Source organism: Drosophila gunungcola (genome assembly GCF_025200985.1).
Source record: "Drosophila gunungcola strain Sukarami chromosome 3L unlocalized genomic scaffold, Dgunungcola_SK_2 000002F, whole genome shotgun sequence".
Classification (NCBI taxonomy): domain Eukaryota; kingdom Metazoa; phylum Arthropoda; class Insecta; order Diptera; family Drosophilidae; genus Drosophila; species Drosophila gunungcola.
In genome coordinates this window covers 1,625,371-1,648,508 of record NW_026453178.1, presented here as the reverse complement: position 1 = coordinate 1,648,508, position 23,138 = coordinate 1,625,371, and the positions used below count along the sequence as shown (strand labels likewise).

The 23,138-nt window shown below is 46.1% G+C and overlaps 5 protein-coding genes across 6 annotated transcripts; 3 read left to right on the top strand and 2 right to left on the bottom strand.

Moving 5' to 3' along the window:
- The first annotated feature begins 227 nt into the window (after positions 1-227).
- Positions 228-8,480, top strand: LOC128258012 (E3 ubiquitin-protein ligase listerin). The gene is given in 15 exon segments (XM_052989402.1): positions 228-333; positions 397-1,190; positions 1,259-1,438; positions 1,498-1,621; positions 1,623-2,537; positions 2,593-3,900; positions 3,956-4,188; positions 4,247-4,430; positions 4,489-4,764; positions 4,826-5,260; positions 5,332-5,443; positions 7,310-7,521; positions 7,790-7,981; positions 8,065-8,232; positions 8,289-8,480. Coding segments are annotated over 15 exon segments (5,241 nt in total). The 5' UTR covers positions 228-285; the 3' UTR covers positions 8,349-8,480.
- LOC128258015 (uncharacterized) lies at positions 5,264-7,267 on the bottom strand. The gene is made up of 3 exons (XM_052989404.1): positions 6,838-7,267; positions 5,848-6,431; positions 5,264-5,794 (listed from the first exon to the last, which is right to left on the bottom strand). The coding sequence occupies exons 1-3, from the start codon at positions 7,119-7,121 to the stop codon at positions 5,460-5,462; spliced, it is 1,203 nt and encodes a 400-aa protein (XP_052845364.1). The 5' UTR covers positions 7,122-7,267; the 3' UTR covers positions 5,264-5,459.
- Positions 8,481-8,733: 253 nt separating the features above from the next.
- On the top strand, positions 8,734-9,243 carry LOC128258016 (uncharacterized). Its single transcript, XM_052989405.1, has one exon. It carries the CDS (start codon positions 8,735-8,737, stop codon positions 9,212-9,214), a length of 480 nt encoding a protein of 159 aa, XP_052845365.1. The 5' UTR covers position 8,734; the 3' UTR covers positions 9,215-9,243.
- Positions 9,244-9,471: 228 nt separating this feature from the next.
- Positions 9,472-14,994, top strand: LOC128258013 (dynactin subunit 1). Its single transcript, XM_052989403.1, is given in 5 exon segments — positions 9,472-9,847; positions 9,909-10,091; positions 10,888-12,805; positions 13,390-14,738; positions 14,740-14,994. Coding segments are annotated over 5 exon segments (4,053 nt in total). The 5' UTR covers positions 9,472-9,499.
- A 690-nt stretch (positions 14,995-15,684) lies between these two features.
- Positions 15,685-21,764, bottom strand: LOC128257569 (ice-structuring glycoprotein). Of its 2 annotated transcripts, none has more exons than XM_052988629.1 (6): positions 21,656-21,764; positions 21,372-21,561; positions 17,472-20,496; positions 16,840-17,186; positions 16,518-16,764; positions 15,685-16,076 (listed from the first exon to the last, which is right to left on the bottom strand). In XM_052988629.1, the coding sequence occupies exons 2-5, from the start codon at positions 21,375-21,377 to the stop codon at positions 16,519-16,521; spliced, it is 3,624 nt and encodes a 1,207-aa protein (XP_052844589.1). In that variant the 5' UTR covers positions 21,378-21,561; positions 21,656-21,764; the 3' UTR covers positions 15,685-16,076; position 16,518. The 2 variants fall into 2 exon arrangements, with proteins under 2 accessions (XP_052844589.1, XP_052844590.1); XM_052988630.1 differs by having other exon boundaries at positions 21,702-21,750.
- Between the last annotated feature and the right edge of the window lie 1,374 nt (positions 21,765-23,138).

The window sequence follows — 23,138 nt, the reverse complement described above, 5'->3', positions numbered from 1 at the left end:
GCAAATAGTATTCGCCCTGCAATTTGGTTGGTACTTAGTATTTGTAAAGTGGAAAGTTTGGAAAGAGGGCATTACGATTGTGTACCTGCTACATCGATGTTAGGAAATGACGAATATTGGGAAGCGCTGCGGCAGCGCTGCGGCAGAGGGAAAGCAGAGTAGAGATGGGAAGACATTGCTGTTGCCCAGCCAATCATCGATAAGACCGATGTTTTGAAAACATCGATGACACCGATGTAACATCGATGAATCGCCACATGTAACCTCTAACTGAAAGAAGAAGAAATGGGTGGAAAGACAAAACAAGCGCCGCGCACCAAAAATAATGCAAAGGTAAGGCGTAATTGGGCCAAAATATAGTATTTAACCATGAATTTTGCCCTCCCGCACACTTAGCCCTCGAGCAGCAGCCGCACAGCCGAGCTGCTGGGCAGCTCCACGCCCATTTTCGTGGGCTTCTCGGCGCAGGCGGATGGCGGTGGCCTGGTTCCATTTGCTCCGGGATTCGCCAGTGCCGAACAAATGCCCGATAGCTTCGACGCGGCCATCAGCCCCCAAACGCAGATCATTCTGCGCAAGCTGTCGAAGAAAGACCCCATGACCAAGAAGAAGGCGCTGCAGGAGCTGCACGAACTGATCGAACAGTCGGACGTGGAGGCCCTCAAGAACATCCTGCCGCTGTGGCCCAAGTACTATCTGAATCTGGCCAGCGATCCGGAGCACAATGTCCGGGAACTGACACAGACGGTGCTGCAGTTGCTCATGGCCAAGTGCAAGAAGGCGATGGCTCCGTACCTCAAGTTGCTGGTGCCCGTTTGGCTGGGCAGTCGCTTCGATACCTATGCTCCTGCGGCCAGCATCGCCAGCCAATCGTTCCGAGACACCTTTGCGGGCAATGCCAACCGCACCCGCGAGGTCTGCCTGCACTGCCAGGTGGAGATCCTCGAGTACGCCACCCGCAACCTGACCTTTCACACAGCCGCCACCCTGTCGATCGGGAAAAGTCTCACTCCGGAGGAGGCGGAACAAAAGTACCAACGCGTGGTCATCAGCAGCCTTAAGTTGTTGTCCTTCTTTCTGGAGCAAACGGCACAGACGGAGGAGCTCAGCCAGGTCAAGGAGGGATTCGTGACCCTGGTGTCGCACCAGAAGTTCTGGAGCTTTGCCAAGCACAAAGTGCCGCCAATAAAGTGAGTAATCTAACAAGTTGTGAAATTCGTAAAATGATTCATCTTTTGACCAACCACTAATGATTTAGGGCCGCTTGGTTTGAGTGCATCTATCATGTCCTGCAATCTGTTGCCCTCTTAGAGGTAATCTCGCCCCAGAAGTCGCAACTGACTACCCTCTGTTTCCAATTTATAGACGATGCTGATCCCGTAGTGGCTCCTCACATTTGGGGATGTGTTTTGCTTCTACAAAGTAACTACGAAGATTGGTAAGAGTATATACCCCTACTATATATACAATCCTTTTTTAAATAAATATAATTTGCAGGTTTGTTCCGCTCAACATTCGCAAGGCTCTCCTTCCGAAATTGTCGTCCTTGCTTCGCAATGGTTTCAATCGCAATGCCCAGGCCATCTGTCCCAATCTGCTGCCATTTCTGTCCAAGATCACACCAGTCCTCGCTTCAAGATTTGGATATCTATGAGTTCTATCAGCGCTTCTTTGACGACATGAAACTGGCTGTCACGGAAAAGTTTGATCCCCCGCTGCCCAAGTCCGATTGTACTGTCATTCACAACGCCTATTTCGTGTGCCTTCGTTTTCTGCTGCAGCAGATCAACAACAACAAGGAGCGGGATCAGAAAGTGGAGGAATTCGCCACCAGCTTACTGCAGAACAATGTACTGGACCCCATTAGTTGGCTGCTGAAGAGCGACAGCGCGCATGTGAAGATCTTCTTCCAGCACAGCTCTGCACTGGTAGCCTTCTGGGATCGGCAGATTAACCATAGGCTGGACAATGGTGGCTTGTATGCCAAGTTGCTAAACCAGTTCTGGACACGCATCTTCGAGCTGGTCACCCATGATCTGGCTGCTGAGGAGGTGAACGAGCAGCTGCTCTCACATGTCTTGCTTTTGGTTCAGGATTTGCACATGGCTAATCCTAGCTTGGAGTCACCCAGTGTCAAGTTTGTCGAGGAGCAGGATGTTAAGGTAGAGAAGAGCGAACCCACGACGCCAGTTAAAAAGGCTCTAGAAGCTGCGGCTTTTATTCAAAAGGAACTGAAACAGTTAGTTGTGAAGCTGGTCAGGATCTGCCTGGAGAAGGCTAAAAGTAGTGGGACAGGTAGTTCATCTTCGCGTTACATTGAACAGATTCGCACCCTCACCAAAATGTTCACCGATGCCGTGTTCTACAAGAGTTTAACTGATGTCGGAGATCTGAAAGGAGCGCTGGATAAATTTGTTTCACTGCTGGGACCACTGAATGACGACGCCAGCGAACCTGTGCTGGAGATTGTGTTTGAGATTCTACCGCTGCTTGAGTCGGAGACACGCTTTAGTTACATTGAAAACGCCCTCATGAAGGTAAGTAGCAAATTTAAAAGCTGGAATGTATTATAACTGTATTAATTCGCCATAGCTCCCACAACATCGTGTGCAGAACCTACTTCTCCACCGACTGCTTTCGTATCCCCTGTGCACAGAGCCCGCCGTGAGGCAGATGCTCAGTGGTCCGGAAACTTGTGGCGTGATTGCGCGAATAGCGGAGGAGGTTGTGGTGGACAACGATCGGGAGAAGCTGAACCTGCTGCACAAGTGCTTCTTCCAAACGGACTCGGGAGACATACTCATCAATGCTGAAACTGTGGATAAAATACTGCTGGCCATGTGTGGACCCCTGGAGCAGCCGGTTGTCGATGACAGGGTGGAAGTGTGTGGCAGCTTTATTGCCCAGATAATGCCTGTGATTTGCAGCAACGATAATTCTTCGTTGCGCGTGCGCCATCATATCTTCCTCAAGCTGTTCAAATTCAGTTTGGAGCATCGGCCCGAGGATTATTTGTCGGAGGATACTCTGTGGGAAATCACCACCTGCTGGCAGGATGCACTGTCTAGTAAGGACATTGAAATCGATAATGAAATGCTAAAGAGCTGTGCGGAAATTGTGGAGGCTTTGGCGAACTCCGTTGAACTCAAAGCGGATAATCTGGATGGTATGGCGGAGGCAATGGCCAAGTTTGTCATTTGCTCCACGGAAAATATTGAGGAAGAGAGCAAGCGCTTGGAACGCATAGATGAAACCATAGCGTCTCTTCTGGAATCCCCCCTAAAGACACCAGAAAAAGTTCAACAGTTCGAGAACCACTGTGTGCTCCTGGAAGCCTTGCAAGGATCTGTCAGTGCGGGAGTTCCCTTCGAAAGCGCTTCCCTGTCCAATGATGAAACATTACCATTACTTCAGCGTTCCACCCTTAACTTTTCCACCATACACAAGCTTGTCTATCAATTCCCGCCACCGCAAAACACAAATGATCCTGAAGATGAGTTGACCGAGGACTACTGTGATCCAAATGCCGATGTGCTCAAGAATTGGAACGAACCCTTGATTGCTGAACTGCTGCAGTGCATTCGAGTGGCAGGCACCGCAGAGTGCTGGCTGGAAGTGTCGGAGCTGCCATCATCGGTGGAGGAACTAGTGCTGATCCTGTCGGCGAAGGTTCAAAGCTTTATGGGCAACAGCAGCGATCTGGTTGGAATAGTCAAGGAGCGTCTTCAGCAGGCTGCAGTGCAGCAGTCCAGCGTAATAGGATCTCGCCTTCTGAGTTACTTCACTTCTTGTCCGCAGTATGCGGCTTTCGAAGAGAGTGCCTGCATTTTGCTGCACGAGGATCTCTCCGAATCTCTGGTGGCGCAGGGAGCACTCAAGACCTATGTGATGGCACTACAGGTGGGAGGTTTGAAATCATCCAAAGATCCCAAAGTAATTCCTTTTTATTTTGCAGTTTCTGCTGCCAAAGCTTTCCCAAAAGGCCATCAGTCTCAATTCGGCCATTATGAGAACGGAACCACCCGAGATTTGGGTTAAGGCAGCCGTCTTTCATGCCCTTCTCCTGAACAATTTCGAGGCCGAGGTCAACGAGCAAACGGATCGCAATATCATTGTATCAGCCGTGCAGTTTATGACCAGCATAGGGGAACGACAAGCCATCCAAAAGGATTTACTCCATTACAATGTGTAAGACCATACAGATTTCTTAATTCTTTGTTTTGGATTTAATTTGAATGCTTTTTAGGGAAATACACAAGCAACCCTACGAATCAGTTATAAATACAGTGGAGTTTATCAAATTGCTTACCGAAGTTCTGAAACGGTTTCCCTACGAACTGGGCATTAAGAACTGGGATGCCATTCGCATTGGTCTCAGTTCATGGGTGCTATCTGTTTCCAAATCCATTGCTCAGTTCAGTGATCCAAAGGTAGGTTTTCTTTAAAAACTAATTTTCAAAATTTATAAACCTCTGGTTTTCATTACAGACCTCTCTTTTTGTTGCGGCTGTTTATCAATTGTTTGCCGCCTTGATTGAATTCATTCACACCGAGAAACAAAAGAGTTCAACGGAATTACTCAAAAATATGATCGATGAATGGGACTCTTTGTTTGCTAAGGAAGTCAATGTGGTGCTCTTCAAGTCGTTTTATCAACTAACTCACGAGGCTACTTTGGAGCCAGGATTTCAGGCCTGCTATGAGGCTTTACTGGAACGTCTAACACCAACTTTAGAACTGCTGGATTATAGTTTTGTTTATGCGGTATTGTATAAAGATTTACTTTTGATTGATTATTGATTGACTAATGGATTTACGTTTTCAGTTCTGCAAGTCGAATAGCAAAATCAGTTTGGACCACCTCTGCAATTTCCTGTTTAAACAGCTCTACAATTCCCAGCACTCGCTGCGATTGAGTGCTGTTCACTCCCTTCGCCAGTTAACGCCACACTTTGTGGCCGACGACATTGAATTGAATGAGAAACAAAGCGAGAGTCTGGATACCACTACTTCGATCTCCAAGTGGCACTTTCTCAATCGTTTTGAGGACTACCTGACACGCTACGATAGCCTGATACGTAAATACCTGGACGAGTTCACTTTCAAGCTGACGGAGCTGGAGGATCTCGAGGCCATAGACAGACATGATGCACTAAGCTACCTTCTCCTATGGGACTGCATTATCAATGCCTGCGCCAAATCTCCGGTTGCATTGCGAGCTGTCTACACCAATTGGCTACACGACAACAAATATGAAGAGGTAGGAAAACAATACATAAAATTTACTTTTGATTTGGGTCTTGCACTACAAATTTGTTTCATACTTTACAGAATTTTCTACATTTCCTCTTTCGCGCAATGCCAGTGGACATACTTAAAAATCACGGCGCCAAGGTGCACAGCAATGGAGTCTACAAGGAGCTCACTTGGACACAGCTGAAGGGTAAGCTCTAACACAACTAAGCAATCAATGTTTCCTCCGTCATGTCGTCATTGTTAAGAACGTCGGTCAAGTAGTCCTCCCCATAACCATAATCGTCATATTCGGCGCCTCCTTGCTCCACATCCTCCATCATTTCATCTGCTCCTGGTTCATCGGATACTGAAATGAAATCTGACAAGGGCACAAACTGTTCGGGATCGTTCTCAGCCATCATCTGCCGTTTGACAGGCATCTGTTGTGGCGCCAAGTAAATGTTCAAGTTCGATATGAACTTGTTTATCCAAACGGTCAGGTTGTTGGCCAATATGCGCTGATATTCGCGTAAATTACTAGTCGTGTAGAACTCTTGATCTGTGAAGGATTTAATTTAGTTGTTAAGCATCTGTTTGAAATAGTTAGCTCACCCGTAAACTCCCGAAGTCTTTCGAGGATTACACTACAGAGCGGCGAGTTTTCGTCCACAATAAACTGATCGTTGAGAAGAAAGTCCTTCATTTCCTCGAAGAGGACGCAGATGATCTTCTGCATCTGTTTGCGTTGGCGCATCAGGATGCGCTTCTTGAGCCCCTTGCAGCGGCGTTTGTGGAGTCGCTTCGCCGCCCTGCGCTGGCGCATCTCCTCCTCCATATACTCCAGTGCCTTCTCCATGCTCATGACCTCCACCGGCGGCTTGGGTTTCATGTGGTTCTCCAGAGCGGCTATGTGGCGAGGCGAGAGGTACTCCTTGAAGAAATTGAAGGTGTCACTCACTCGCATCGGATGCGGATCGGCCAGGCGCTCCACCCGGGCTGTACATTGGTTCACGAAGATCTTCTTGGTATAGTAGTGTGCCTGCTTGGCCAACTGGGGCGAGGAGAAGTCCTTCTTTGGCGTGGCCAGGAAGCATATGTGCTCCTCGCGGGACAACACGTCCCGGTCGATGATAATCTGGCCCGTGTGCTGGCAGGGCACATAGCAAGGATGGTAGCGGGGACAGACGCAGATGAATCTGTGCGTTAATATGTGTATTAGGATTTAATTTTCAAACTATGAAAAATGGCAAGAATTTAGTTTTGAGAATTAAGATAAAGAATTTTTTTTAAATTTATTAATTTGAATATTTTTGGAATATATTTTAATATCTAAAAATGTAATTTAAGCTTGTGTTTTTACCCATTACCCATTAAATATTTAATTTGAATATTTTCGGAATAGACTTCAATAAATAACAATGTATTTTAAATTTAAACCATATTAAACTTAAATGAAATGCAATAACAACAAATATATTCTAATAGTTTTCACATCAGTTACAATTTTGGAAACAATAGTCAGGTATATATGTAGACCATTTTTTTTTAAGTATATAGTACCCAATGTTTTCAGTAAAAATTGGATAAAATACACTTGCTTACCTGTACAATCCCTGGATCTCGTTGGTGGGATACTTGACCAGGCGGCGGATGCGTTTGGCACGCGACTCCCGCACATGAACCATGGCCAGGCGGGCATTGAGCTCGTCAGCCACGGTGGGTCCCTCCTGAAGGGGATCCTCCGGGACGTGCTCCTTGCGCGTTTCGCATTGCGTCTTCAGGAAGTTAATGGCCTCGGCCACCGTTGCCCTTTCGCCCGCAAGTTCAATGCGCTTTGGCTGCGGCAATTCGGAGGGCATGTCCTTGAAATTCACTGGCTTTGCCATACTTTCTAATTAGGAAAACCAAAAAAACTGACGGAAAAACTATTTAATAAATTGAACGACAGCAGACGATCGAGCTAAGCGAACTCTACTCTATATAAACATTGTTTGACTTATGAAAGTGTTTTCAACAAAAATAAGTTACACAGCCTGGCTTGCCTAGACTGATCCATTTGTGTTTCGTTTTACAGATCGTCATTTGACTCTGGAGCGTTATGTCTGCCACCTGTACACGGAGGTGCTACGCAAGCTGCCGGCTGTGGTGCGCAGATGGTGGAACACCACCCAATCCAGACAGAAGAACTTTGTGGACAACCTCACCACCAACTATGTGAGTTCGCTGATTTGCAGCGAGGAGCTGAAGGCGATTGCCAATCGCAAGGAGAAGCACGAGAACATGCAGGTAAGTGGCTGAGAGTGGATCTTTGGAGTCCTTATATCATATCTGGGGAGGCTATGCGCATGGAAAACACCACAGTGATGCTGATCAGCAGTATGATGATGACAATGACGCGGAAGATTTCAAGGGTCACCATATCTCTGCTAGAAAGGATATATACTTTATTTTCTTTAAATTCTTTAGCCTGGGCTGACTTTACATCCTAAAATCGCAAAGACTACTTAACTTATATATAATTATATATATAATTAATAACTTTTCCTACTTTTAGGTCACTGTTCACTCCTCCACCCGCGAAGTGCTGGCAGTATATGCCATTGATGAGGCCCGCATGGAGCTGGTCATAACCCTGGCCCCCAATTATCCACTAGGAGCTGTAAAAGTTGAGTGCGGCAAGCAGATCGGTGGACGAGCCTCCTCCCGAAATGTGGGAATGCAACTGACCATCTTCCTGACACATCAGGTATTTATTTATATGGTTACTATAAATCAATATACATAAATCTATCTATAAATGTAATAATGTAATGTAAAATTTCACTTCAGAATGGCACCATTTACGATGGCCTGACCATGTGGAAAAACAATCTGGACAAGAAGTTCGAGGGCGTTGAGGAGTGCTATGTTTGCTATACCGTCATCCATCAGGACACTTGCCAGCTGCCCAAGCTCACGTGCAAAACCTGCAAGAAGAAATTCCACGGACCTTGTTTGGTAAGACTACTCCAATATGTATGTTTCTCAGGTCTAAATGTATTTTTTTCCTTTAGTACAAATGGTTCACCACCAGCAGCAAGTCCACTTGCCCCATTTGCCGCAATGTCTTCTAGATGGAATATATAAATCTTAGTTGACAACACGTATTAAGCAAAAGGCACAACCAAACCATTCGATTTAGGCAATAGTTTCTGGTCTCTCAAATTGTAAATCAGCAATAATAATAAATTCGTACAATGTTTAAATGTTCTTCATGAGTTGTTAAGTGCAGGGATTGATTTTATTTGATTGTAAATAACTTTATTGCGCATTAAAGATTTTAGAAATATCATTAAAACAGGCAAAAAATTTGTGTACGAAGTAAGCTAATGTAAAACAGTTCAGCAACCATTTCAAAAGTCATATAAGGCTACACAGTTTATATAAGTCTATTTTAATATAAAATACTTTGTAATGCTTTAGAGATTTAAAAACTTTGCTAGAAGATTGTAATTGAATCATGGGAACAAGAGTAAAAGTTATCGGCACCTGTCCATACTGCAATCGTTATGTGTCCAGGGACTTGCGACCCATTAACATGCTGACACCACGGGATGCAAAGAGGATTTCTCAACTGATAAACGCGGAACCACCAGCTCCAATTCAGTTGGATTCTGAGACGGAATCGGAGGAAAATTCTAGGCTCAAGGTGCGGCTCTCAAAGAGGAAAGAAACCACTCAAGAGGAGCCACAGGCGAACGCTACAAAGGATGCCGAAGCAGAAAACTCTTTAGAGGAACTAACAGGAAACATTTTGAACTTGGTAGAGCAGGAGTTTGCCCGTAGTCCGGAATGCAGTGGAGCATCTAGGATTTCTGAAGAGAATGCCGGCGTCATCGTGGCCATGTTGACGGAGGAGCAGCGTATTATCGACAAGATTGAAAGGCGGGCACTTAAACGGGATGTTAAAGAGCCGCCTGCTAAAAGGCGAAGGTGTTAATTAATAGGTACATCACATGCAGGCGGCAATTACTTACAAGCATTGTAAGCCCACGTGCTGACCTTTCCACCCAGCTGGAAATAAACCTCCCTTTTTGCGCCTGCGCCTTGGAGGGTTAACTTTCATTTGGGGTGGGGCCCTCAGCACATGATGACTCGCCTTCGCGAGTCGGTTTTGCTCAGCAGTGCAGTTTTGCAAGCTGCTAACTGGGATTACACACGCCATTGCCTCATCCAAGTGGACTGCGTTGGGTCCACAGGATGACGTAAGCGCCGTGCTTGTACGATGAGCCCCCGGGAACTGAAACTTGGCCAGCGTGTTGAGGTGACGGGTAAAAATCTGCAGGGTAGGATTGCCTATGTGGGACGCACCACCTTTGCTGCCGGACTCTGGTACGGCGTGGTTCTGGACGAGCCGCTGGGCAAGAATAATGGCAGCATCCACGGCAGCATTTACTTCAAGTGTCCCCCAAACTGTGGCCTCTTCGTGCGCGCCCAGCAGCTGGTGAGGATTGCAGCCGAGTTGCCCCCCGGAGCGGACGACAATCGAAAAGCCGATGAAATGCAACGCGACGGGGCCAGAGCGAAACTTTCGAGGCGGACTGGCGGCGGGGGAAGGTCCGTGGAGGAGCAGGTGAGTGGTGCAAGTGGAGAGCACATTAACTAGATGTACATACTGCAACCATTTCCTGCAGGATAACCAGAGGGAGCAGGTGGCCAGCACTTCTGGCAAGGCGAAGGCGGCCACCCCATCCACTTCATCCACTCCATCACCGCAGCACAGGAGTCGGAACGGCCAGTCCTCCAGGGAGCAAGCATTGGCCAAGACTTCGGGCAAGTTTTTGGCGGCCCAGCAGCAACCTTTGCAGCTTCCAAAGGTGAGTTGAGGGGGTTTCATACTGCAATTGGTTGTGGAAAAAGTGGTTTCCGACTTATACCCAAAATATAGGTCAAGCAAAAAAATTAAAAAAAAATTCTTTTAATGTTGAGATTATTTGTGAGTACACCTTAAGTGTGATTTATAGCAAGAGAGTAAACTCTTTTAAGTAAAAAAAATACTAGGTACAGCAGCGGTCAAAATAATAGTTTTTTAGCTCAATAAAATAGCAAGCTATGATAGTTTAAAAGCAACATTTGAAAGACTTTGGGGTAAAAATAAAATTTAATATTAACATAATTTAAAAATATTTGTTAAACAATGTGATTAAAATAAATTTTTTTTATAATTTGATAATAAAAAAATATATCTCATATTCAAAACCGTTTTATTATACATTATTACAATTATAAATTTATACTTTATTATTATTTTCTAAAAAGGTAAAAGATTGTCCTATTAACGTAATAACGTATGTTATAGGGCACTTGTCATTGTCAAACTACTATTATTTTGACCGCAACTGTATTAAAGAAAAACATAAATTAAAGAACAATAAAATTGAATTTGATTTGTAAAACTGTTTTTTTTTATCGTTAGATAAGCTTCTAAGGAAGTAGTTAATTAAAATTAAAGGGCTTACTCTAATTTTAGAAAATTCTATTCAAGCCCATTCGATGTTAAAAAATTAAATTCTATTAATGACAAAATAAAATATTCATTCTCTGAACATTAAAAAAAGCTATTAGTTAGGGTAAAGCTTGCCATAAAATTATATTAATTTTTAATTTTTTCAGAATCCAATGGTGTCAGAAGGCAATGCAAGAAGTTCTCAGCTGGAGGAAGTTGAAAAAGTAAACATGTCTCCCAAGAAGTCCTCAGCTACTGAGCAGGCCCAAGAGCTGCCCAAGCAGGAATCCAAGGATGCACCACAGCCAGTAAGAAGGGAAAATGAGCCGGTTGAAAAGGAAGAGGAGCAGCCGAGCACGGGGCAGTTGGCCAAGCCAAGCCAGGAGACGAATGCCATTCCGCTGCAGACAAGCACAATTGGCGAGCTGCCGGCACAGAAGGCCGCTGGTCAACTGATACCGCCCATTATGACCTGCAACCAGAGGCGATCCACATCCTACACCCAGTTGCGACCCACAAGGATTAGCCAGCCCAAGCCAACTACGGCACAGGCGTAGAGTTCCACGGCCCAGCTCACTTTGGCCATGCCGGTGCCACTGGCTTTGGCACCCAAACGGAGCAAGACCAGCATGAGTCCCACCAGCTCGATGAAACGAGCTGCTCCAGCTGCCTTTGTGGAGCCACGCTTCCTGGAGATCCTGAGACCTCAGTTCACGCCGGGACCAGCTCTCCGGACTCCCAGCTCCGTGGCTCCACCCGTGGATAATCCAGAACTGCGGCAACTAAGGGAGGAACTTCAACTGTTGAGGGGGCAAAAGAGCGAGGATAAACTTAAACTACTGGAACTAGAGCGTATGCGGATACACAACGAACAACTGATGGAATTCAAGTCGCAGATCATGACGCAGCAGGTACTGCTCCAAAGGGAACTTCAAAGATCGCGACACGAGCTGAGGGAAGCCCAGGATGTGTCCTCGAAATTCAAGAGGGAACTGGACGAAATAGCCGAGAGCATAGAACTCCTAACGCTGGACAAGGAGATGGCGGAGGAGCGCATGGAGACCCTGCAAATGGAACTGGAAATGGCCCAGGAACGCAATGACGAACTGAGTCTGGACGTGGAGATCCTCAAGGCGGAGCAGGAGGAGCAGCAGGGTCAACGCATCGAGAAGAGTGAGAAGCAAAGCGGTGGCGGTGGAGTGACGACTACGACCCAATCCCCTGGCGAATTCCTACGCTTGGAGCAGTACAACCAACGACTGCGTGAGACAGTGGTCCGCTTGAGGGACACCCTCGCCCAGGAGAAGCAACTGGGCCAGCGCACGCACAAGGAGCTGGAGACCAAGCACTCGGAGATCAACGAACTAAAGAGCATCAAGGAGCTGCTCAGCCGCAGGGTGGACAACATGGAGGTGCAGCTGATGGACCTGAAGGAGCAGGTCGATGCCTCCCTGGGAGCCGAATCGATGGTCACCCAACTGGCCATGCTGAAGCTAGAGCTCGAGGATCGTGTCAAGCTGCTGGAGGATGAGGTCAACGAACTGGAGGCCCTGGAGCAAATCCAGGAGCAGCTCATCGAGAGCAACCAGGAGCTGGAGACCGATCTGCGCGACGAGATCGACAAGCTGGGTGGTCAGGTGAAGATCCTGGAGCAGCAGAAGAACGCCGCCATGGAGAGTCTCTACGACCGCGATGTGACCATCATGAAGTTCCGCGACCTGGTCAGGCAGCTGCAGGAGCAGCTCCAGCTGCGGGCCGATGGCACCTTGTCCATCGAGGACTTTAGCAGCGCCAACGAGTCGCAGCAGGAGGAGGGCTCCAACCAGAGCCAGACGGACTACCAGCACATCTTCAGTGTGAGCAAAGCGTATGGCCGGGCCCTGGAGCAGCAGATCAAGACCGTGGAGCTGAGGCTGCAGCGCCAGCACCTGGAGCACGTCCTGGCCTTCGTTCCCGAACAGTTCCTCCTGCGCGGCGGCGAGCACGATGTGGTCCTGGTCATGCTCCTGCTGGAGCGCATGAACGAGAAGCTCACCATCGTCTGCCAGGCCATCAACGAGAAGTTTCCCACGGCCTGTGAGTTTGGTGAGTTTTGTTTAGTTAATACGTTAGATTAAGGAAAATTGTTGGTTATGCTTCTAATCTGAAAGACTTCTAAATATAATATTTATAAATTCTTTAATAACTGATAAAAGTATAGCATTATCAATATTGTAGATTTAGAGCATGTTGGGTTTATTTATTTTTTTATTATTTTTTATTTATTTTTATTTTTAAAATGTTTTGGCAAGAAATTAGATATAAAGACCGCTTTAATCCCAGATATACAGTGGATATTTTATTAAATTTGGAGGTTTTTTTTAACTTAACCATATAGAACTAAAAAATTGTTTAAAAAAATTGTTTAAAAAAATTGTTTAAAAAAATTGTTTAACACAAATTTTTTGTAAAACCAAAGCTAAAGATCATTTTTCACATTCCCAAACAGCTAAATTCAATGTCATTTACATTTTTAGTAAAGTCAGATAAATACACAGTATTCATATATTGTATAAGTTTATAGGGTGTAAGGAAAGATAACGATTATTTAATTTTATTTTAATAATCCCATCTATACGGGAGATCTTTATATTGTTCGTTATTAAATATGTAATATTTGTAATTTACAGGTCGCGATGCCATCTTCGAGGGCTACTCCGTGCAGCGGTACATATTCCGGTCGCAGTGCCTCTACCTGCTGAAGAGTCTGCAACTGGTGCTGCAGCAGTTCCGCCACGGACTCACCCACTGCGACTACGAGCTGTGCACCCATGCGGCCATCTACCGGAGCGATCTGGAGGCCCAGGAGCAGCAGCTGGATGAGTTTGTGCGGCTGCTGAAGACGGGCCAACTGGATGAGCACACGAACTGCGAGCCCATTCAGCGGGTTCTTCACTATGTGAGTGGATTGCATCAGAATCTGATGCCACCGCAAACGCTTGTGGAACTCCTAGATGAACAGCAGCTGTATGAGGCTTTGATTGAGGTGTACGAGGCGGGTTTGGATGCGGTGAATGCGAATGCTGGTCTGATGCACACCATCATACAACTGGGTCATGAGCAGACGGCCTCCTTCAGTTGCATGCAGCTGCTGATGGAGCAGAGCTGTGCCCACAAGCAGAAACTCAAGAAGCTGCAGCGGAAATTGGGTGGCAGCAAGACGGCTGCCTGGACGGGAATGCAGTGTGCCCGGTATCAGAGGATCCTGGAGGCCAACGAGGCATTGGGAGCCCTAATACGGCTGCTGGGCTCGACCGCTCGAGAGGCCAGCAGGGATTCCAATGGGGGAATAGCCCATGAGAAGCTTTGGCGGATGCTGGTGCTCAACTACAACAAGTTCGCACCAAGTCAGGAGAGCGAGGAGCCCAGGGAAGTGGATGCCTACAGCCAGCGGTGCATGCAACTCCTGGAGGAGCAACTAGATGAGCTCTTCACGCTGCTAGAATCCACAGACGTGAATACGGAGTATGTGCGTCATCCCACTAGCAATACACTGCAGGAAAGGGCTGCCCAGGTCAAAAGACACTACGAGGATGTGAAGAAGCTGGAGCTGACTGTTGGCGAACGGGATAAGGAAGTGAAAAGCCTCAAGTACATGGCCAAGATGCGGCAGCAGGACTTCTCGGAGCTGCAGGTTCGCAAGGAGATGGCCGAGAAGCAGCTGAGTAAGCAGTGCCATGTGCTGGCCGGCTTTGCAGATGCAGTGGAGCAACTGGAGCAGTCCATTCTGGCCAAGGAGGCAGCCCTGGGACAGGCCTTGAACATACTGGCGGATAAGTTATCCATTCTGGAGCAGTCGCAGCAGCATTGGCAGGAGCAGCAGATGGTAGACAATGCGTGTGTGACCAGCACCACGAAGAGTTCCAACCGGGAGATGAACATGCTCCATCAGGCCCTGCGCCAGGAGCGATCGCTGCGAGTTCAGCTACAGGGCATTGAGATGAGGAAGACCTTTGCCTCACTGGAACCACTGCATGTTCCCACGCACCGGATGTCAGGAGTTGACGAACCTGGACAGGGAACTCCGCTCGCTGAAGAACCAGTGGCTACTGGCCCACCTGGAAATGGGTTCCACTGGCGTACAGCGACGCTCGGAGATCGAGCTGCAGGGCAGCCGCATCCTGCGACATATCTTCCAGACATATTGCACCCATCATCCGCATCGGGCCAAAAACACCGACTTTGGACTCTTCATCAGCGAGGATCTGCGCAGAGCATTCGAACACAATTTCTAGTTAAACGAACATTAGTATTCCAAATGTATCTCGGTCATAGCAAAGGTATATATGTGATTCGCGGCTTATATAACAAATTAATATACTAATAGTTATTTGTACGAAACTAGATATTATATATGAAACTGTACAATTATATAGTTCATTTCGTGTTTATCGGGCAATAAACAAATTTACATTACTTAGACAAACTAAAATGGAAAATTTGAATTTTGGATTTATCTAAAAAGAAAGCGTAATTTGGGGTTTATTGATTTTTTTTTTTAAATCAACTAATAAAATATTCAAATATGGTCCAATTACAATATATTACCAATTATTCAAATATTACGTTATTGTATAATATTAAATATATATGTATTTCTGATCTGGGGTATCTGGGAAAATTTAATTTAAAATTAATGTTTACTTAATAATTTTAAATAAGTGCTTCTGCTCACAAAATCAATTGAGGTTCCAATATTGATCACAATCAGGAAACAAAACTATACATCAATTTTCACATTACATTGTTTTGCCAAATATATAAGTATTAAATTATAATTATAAAAATATATATATACGTAATGTTGGTTTTAGGGACATATTCTTTTGGTTTGGATTTTTACCAAATATTTTTGACGAGTCACTAAGGTCCTAAAAGCAATCGAGGTTTTAATACTGAACCCAATCAATAACAAAATGACTCAATCTCATTGTCGAGCACCCCCGACTGTGGCGTTCTTAAATGTCGTTTATTTGAAATTAACATTTTACAAAATATCAATATACAATCCGTTTATGTACAAATACAAATAGTTGGGCATTATAAGAGGCGCGCAGTTTGAGATGAGAGCGGCGCAAGCAGTTCAATAAAACGAAACGCTTATCACATGAGCACAGAATCGGGGGATCCAGAGTGGGCGTTGTGGGCGGTGTGGGCGTGGTTGGAGGATATATATTCGGATATTGGATATATCATGGCAAGATGGCGGCCGTTGTGGGGTTTACATAAATACGTTTAATGTTTAATGAGAAGAAGATTGGATTTGAGGCTATTTACAGTTGCTGAACGAACAAAACAATTTGCGACCTGTGAAGAGCTGTTGCATAAAAATATATTTTAGTAAAAAACATCAATAAATTATGGGTTATTATAAAAAAAAGCCAGAGAAATGAATATCTTTCTTACATTTAATAAACTAAGATTATCAATCAGATTATAACTACAATCGAAGTCAACAAAATTAAGATTGATATTAATAAATTGTCAATAACTATACTATTATTAGATATTTATTAAGCTAATAATAATTAATTTAATACTAGCTTATCTAATTTGATAATCTGTAGAAAAGCAAATTTATTAATTATTAAATCTATAAGCATTGCCCTATAAATATTGTGTCCACCTTGGTTTGGCAACTTTGTGCAAAATTATTATTGATGTACCAGTTTAAGGTTTTAATAGCTTAAATTTTTATTTTAGTACAACTTTTCCAAATTATTTTTTAACTTGTATAGTTATTCTTCTAGTTACTCACCTCACGACTTGGCTTCCGTCTGGCGCTTGGCCACAATTTTGCCCTGATCGCGACTGTTGATGACCTCGGCATGGAAGCCCGTCTCCCAGTCGGCGTAGTACTTCACGGTGCGCACATTGCCGTCGGGCTCCACCAGGGAGTACTCGCCCTTGACCACGTCCCCGTCGCGCTCCTCCTTTTGGTGCTTGTTGTCGCCCGTATGTGGATCGTTTACGGCGTACTCAAAGGCATAGCGTGGATGGGCATCCTAAAAGAAAATAAAATTAATTTTAATTAAATATCATATATTCATATATTCATTGTGGAATCATGGGTAACTTACAAAGTGCTCCAGATGCTTCTCGGGCACCACCTTCAGCACGGCATGCTGAGCCACCGGCGCCGACTTAATGTAGGCGGTGGCTGCCACGGGGGCGTGGCTGCTCAGCGCTGGCACACTGGGAGCATAGCGATAGAAACCGGCTCCCAACGGTCCGATTCCACCCACTCCGTGCGAGTAACCACTCAGGGAGGAGTCCAGGTGGGCCAGCGAGGAGGTGGCCGGATGCGACAGACCAGATCCGTGGGACAGCAGACCGTGGTAGCTGAGGGCTGGGGACACCGCGCCATGACCCAGCGAGATGGCTCCGTAGTAGCCACCACTGTGATCCGCTCCATGGCCTAAGTTACCTGAAAGGAGGAGTTTTGTCAACGGTTAGTGATTTCAAATTTAAATTGAAATATTTGGATCAAATAGACGTAATATTTTCATATCAATACAACGGTTTTTACTTCCACTTTTGAAATATTTAAAATATTATACTAATTTTAATGTACTTTACCATGATTTTTTATTAAGGCTTTATATTGAAAGAATAGTAGCTGCAGTTTTGGAAACATCGTCTCAAATGTTTTACTCTTAGGACATTCTTATAGAACAAAATTGGTATTTTCCAATTAATCTTTAAAACTCACCCGCATGAATTCCGTAGCCGGTGCTGGTGGCCAGTTTACCTCCCAAGGAGTAAGCTGGAGCCGATGTCAACTTGGTGAGAGGAGCGCCCAGCAGAGCTGCTCCGTGTCCATGTCCACTGGCCCCGTAACCGAGCCCCAATCCTAGTCCCAGTCCAACCGGCGAGGCCACCTTGGCGATGGCATGACCTGAAGCAATGGCCACAGCTGGCTTGGACACATACTGATGGGAGACAGCTCCCGAGCTGTAACCCGCTGCACTTCCTCCATACCCAGTGGCCACTTTGGTGGCCAAATGGGGACCAGAGGCGACGGCATGTCCCGTGGACAGGTGGCTCACTGCAGGAGCTGCGTATGTGGCCACCTTGGCAATTGCCGGAGCAGCTGCGATGGCCAGCGCTGGCTTGGACACATACTGGTGGGAGACGGCTCCGGCACTGTATCCCGAGCCACTGCCTCCGTATCCATGGCCACTGGACAGCAGTGGACCCGCTGAGTAGGTGGAAACGGCAGGAGCGGCATAGGATGCCACCTTCGAGATTGCTGGACCCGTGGAGTAGCTGGAAATTGTGGGAGCAGCATAGGTGGCCACCTTGGCAATGGCTGGAGCGGCTGCGATGGCCACCGCTGGCTTGGACACATACTGGTGGGAGACGGCTCCTCCGTGGCCACTGATCCCATAGCCAGTGGCCACTTTGGCGGGCAGGGCGATGGCCGGAGCCGCAGGCAAGTAGGTCTTGGACAGAACGGGAGCCACCGGTTTCGAAACATACTGATGGGAGAGCAGGGCTCCGCCATGTCCCGATCCGCCATAGCCTGATCCGGCATAGCTAGTGGCAATCTTGGTGAGACTGGGTGCCGAAGAATAAGTGGCGATGGCAGGAGCAGCATAGGTGGCCACTTTGGCAATTGCTGGAGCGGCTGAAATAGCCACCGCTGGCTTGGACACATACTGATGGGAGACGGCTCCTCCGTGGCCAGATGCTCCATAACCAGTGGCCACTTTGGTCACCACAGGAGCAGAGGCATATGTGGCGATGGCAGGAGCAGCATAGGTGGCCACTTTGGCAATTGCTGGAGCGGCAGAAATAGCCACCGCTGGCTTGGACACATACTGATGCGAAACGGCTCCCGATCCCGAGGCTCCGTAGCTGGAGGACAGCTTGGTGATGGCCGGGGCGGATGAGTAGGTGGCCACCGCCGGAGCAGCGGCCACAATAGGCTTGGAGATGTACTGGTGGGACACATCGGCCGCCTGACTGTAGGAAATCTTACTGAGAGCAGGTGCCGCCGAATAGGTGGCTATGGCTGGAGCGGCATAGGTGGCCACTTTGGAGATGGCAGGAGTAGCATAGGTGGCTACTTTGGCGATGGCAGGAGCTGGCTGGGAGACGTACTGATGGGAGACGGCTCCTCCGTGGCCGGATGCTCCATAGCCAGTGGCCACTTTGGTCACCACAGGAGCAGATGTATATGTGGAAATGGCTGGAGCAGCATAGGTTGCTATTTTGGCAGGAGCAGTGGCGATGGCCACCGCCGGCTTGGACACATACTGATGGGAGACGGCTCCTCCATGGCCGGATGCCCCATAGCCAGTGGCCACTTTTGCGGCGGAGTAAGTGGATATGGCTGGAGCGGCATAGGTTGCCACCTTGGCGATGGCCGGCTTGGAAACATACTGGTGGGAGAGGGCTCCCGAGCCACTTACTCCGTAGCCAGGAGCCGAGGAGTAGGTGGACACAGTGGGAGCAGCATAGGTGGCCACTTTGGCAACGGCAGGACCAGTGGAGTAGCTGGCAATGGCAGGAGCAGCATAGCTGGCCACATTGGTAATGGCAGGGGCTGGCTTGGACACATACTGATGGGAGACGGCACCCGATCCCGAAGCTCCATAGCTGGTGGATAGCTTTGTGATGGCCGGAGCGGATGAGTAGGTGGCCACCGCTGGGGCAGCATAGCTGGCCACCTTGGCAATGGCGGGCTGGGCCACATACTGGTGCGAAAGAGCTCCCGATGCAGTGCCTCCGTAGCTGGCGGCCACCTTGGTAACCGCCGGAGCAACAGCTGGATAGGCGGCCACTATGGGCTTGGAGAAGTACTGGTGGGACACATCCGCCGCCTGGCTGTACTTGGTTATGGATGGCGCATAGCTGGCCGAGTATCCGGTTCCATGGGCCGACAGCAGTGACGAGGTGGTGGCCAGCTTTACAGCCGGTGCGGAGTAGGTGGCCACCTTGGCAATTGCTGGCGCCGAATACGAAACCGATGGCGAATAGGTGGCAATCTTGGAGATGCCCGGCGAGACATGGCCATAGCTGTAGCCAGGAGAGCTGTAGGTCTCCACTTTGGAGTACCCAGGAGTGGCCTTGGAGTAGGTGTACCCCGGTGAGCTGTAGGTCTCCACCTTGGAGGTCACCGGTGGCGCATAGTAGGGAATGCTCGAGAGCGCTGGCGCCGAGTAGGTGGCCACCTTGGATACAGCCGGCGTGGCCGAACTGTAACTGTATCCCGGCGAAGTGTACGTGGCCACTTTGCTGAGACCCGTCGATGGTGGCAAATAGGCGTTGTCCAGCTTGGTAATGGCTGGCGAAACCAAGTTCTTGATCTCGATTCCAGATGGCACCACGGTGGCGTACTTGGCGGCTGGCGACTTGTCCGCATAGGTAATGCCGCCTCCGTACTCCGCCGATGGAGTGAACAGGGTCTTCTGCACCGGAGCAATGTACTTGTCGATCTGGGCAATGCCCCCGTGGGACAAGCCCTCGATTCCGGCCGTCGACTGGTAGGAGGCACCACCACTTCCCACCGAGGTGTGCAGCAGGTGGCCGTTCTCCGCGTACGTGGAGATCGCCGGGCTCTGGCTGTACTTGGTCACTCCCGGCGAGATGGAGAACTTCACCTCCGCCGGCGGCGGATACGCGTAGCCAGCGGTGGCCGCGTGCACGCAGGGCAGGATCGGGGGGGCCAGAGTGGGCGAGGGATCCGCCAGAGCCACGCCGAGCAGGCCCAGAAGGGCTACCAAATGGAACTGAAACCGGAAGGGTAACATTAAGTCAAACAAAGTGAGTACCAAATTTAAATATAATATTATCATAGGGTTATAAAAAAAATTCATTCAAATTTATTGTACTATCTAAAAAAAATGTAAAACAAAGTTGGACAAACTGTTTTAATTGTGTTTTGTATATGTATTGCCTACATATTTAAATATATATAAATGCATTGTTCAGGATTAACATGTATTATTTAAATTTAATAAAAACAAAGGTTTATAAATATTTAAAAAATTTAGTTTTTTGTATTACTCGACATAAATTAAAGAACCAAATTTGAAAATTATTTATTTTATCAAATCTAAAACACTCCTAAAGATACTGCGCCTAACTAAATTTAGCCCAAATAATAGAATATTTATAAATTATGCATTTTCAGGATTAACATTTTTATATTCAAAACGTACACAAATACGAATTTAAATAAGAGTTAATTAAAAATTTAGCATTGTAAAGAATTTTTTAAAGATTTTAATTTATTAATTAATCCACTTTTTTCTATATTTATTTTGTTATTAACACAGCTTTGAGTCAGTCTTATTTAACTTTAAATGTTGAACCACTTCAAAAACACAAGAAAGCTCAAAATAAATAATAATACGTTTTGATACAGTATATCCTTTAAGTTCAGTTTCTTGGCTAATATAAATTTTCAATCAAACATTTTAAAGGTGCATTTCTTTATATATATTTATGCATTGGACATAATTTTAATATTTAATTTAAATATTTATTGTTCGTTTTAATTAACTTTAGGAACTTCACCCTGCACAAAATGTCAAATTTGTATTTCGCCATTGTCCTTTTTTTTATATTTGTAATTTTTATTATTTATTATCAAAGGACCCACCTTCATAATTTCACTATTCGAACTTAACACAGGCGACAGCTGTTATTCGTTTGCAAGGACTCACGAACTTAATAAAATCTTTGTTCAGTAACACAGCATTTGCACACTTTTTCTCGAAAAAAGAATTCACAAGCTTTGCGATCCTTGATGGTTCGATTATATTTGCTCTGGGTTTTATCCTTGGGCGGCTCTGAAAATAATTCGCATCGAGCAAAATACGCACAGATCACAATTAATATATCTATATTTTTCGTTTTCCGATTTGCTTAAATTCTAACAAGTACGGCTCGAAATAAAGTCGAATCGAATCGAAACGGAACGGATCGGAACGATTCGGGATGTAGAGCAGAGCCACGCGGCCGACTGGACTGGACTGTTGGCCAGCCCGGCCCTATAATCGCTTATATACGTTCGGTCAGTTGGCCAACAGTCGCGAAAAAAAAGCTCGCACGCATGCGCAGCAGCCACGCACCAGTTTGGCGACAAAGCGACAAAAAAAAAATCCAACTATGTTACTATATGTGTAGCAAAAGAAAATGCAACCAAAAAATCAAAGATCTAGTTGCTAGGAAAGAGGCACAAATGAAGTAAAGCTGCGACTTTGGCGCGTGCAGATGAAGAATTGATGACTGCTGCTCGACTCCAGATCTCTCGTTTGCTTTGCCAGCTTTGTTCTCTCCCCGTTGAAAATTGAAAACTGCCAGCTGAAAGCTGAAAACTGAACTGAAAATTGGCGAACTGCAACCTGCGCCTGCCTGGCCAATTGTTGGGCCCCACCTTCGCTGAGAGCCTCAGTTGGTAACGTTTTATTAGATCATAGTCGCGAACGCCTCGGCTCAAAACGTATAAACCGATCACAAAATGCGCGTGGTGCATTGTTGGCCAAGTCAGCGCGTTGTTTTTTTCTTTTCTTGCTTTCGGCCACAATTTTATTTCGACTTTTTTAAAGATTTATTTTTTTTCTTTTTGCATACCCGTATGCTTTTAAAGCGACTTAATTTGATTTAGATTTTAATCGCGGCCATTGCGTGTAGCTCTGGAAAAAATAAATGCATACGCAATTTGCTAGAGGCCCCCGAACAGAAAACCAAAAAAAAATAAGTCTAGAAAAAAAAGAGAGCAATGTATGTGTATAAAATAAAACAAGAATTGTGGTATTAATGTCGCTATCAATAAATTTTGTCTGCCCGTATGTGTGCGCAATCATGCGTGTTGTGCGCCTTGGGCCTTGGTTGTGCATTAGTTGGCTAAAAGGCATTGCATTGCCACATCATAATGCGATACAATGTGTAACTAATAGAATAGCCGGGAGATATGGCCAAAGTGTTGACTTGTCGGCAATTAAGGTCACCATGCATCGAGTGTCACCCTCTGTGCGAGGGTGGGTATACACCAAAATTTAACGCCACTCTTATAGTGGTATAGTGGTAATATGTCGAATGAATGGCCAACCCAATGCGTTAACATGTCTGATAAATCGGCTGGCTGACAAGCGATTTGAAGAAACATGGCCAAGAATTTGGGGTTAGGCTGGCATCGTTTTTTTTGTGTTGTTTATGGTGTTGAATTTAAAGATCATTTTTGCTCATTACTATGTAAAGGATGCTTGTTTATTATTGACATTTTAAAATTTAAATTTAATTTCATAAATTGTAACTAATCATTTATTAGATAAGACAGAGAAATGCTTTTTTAAAAGAAAACCCAAAATTGTTAAATGTTATTTACTTTCCTATTGTTATGATTAATAAAATTCAATAAAATGTT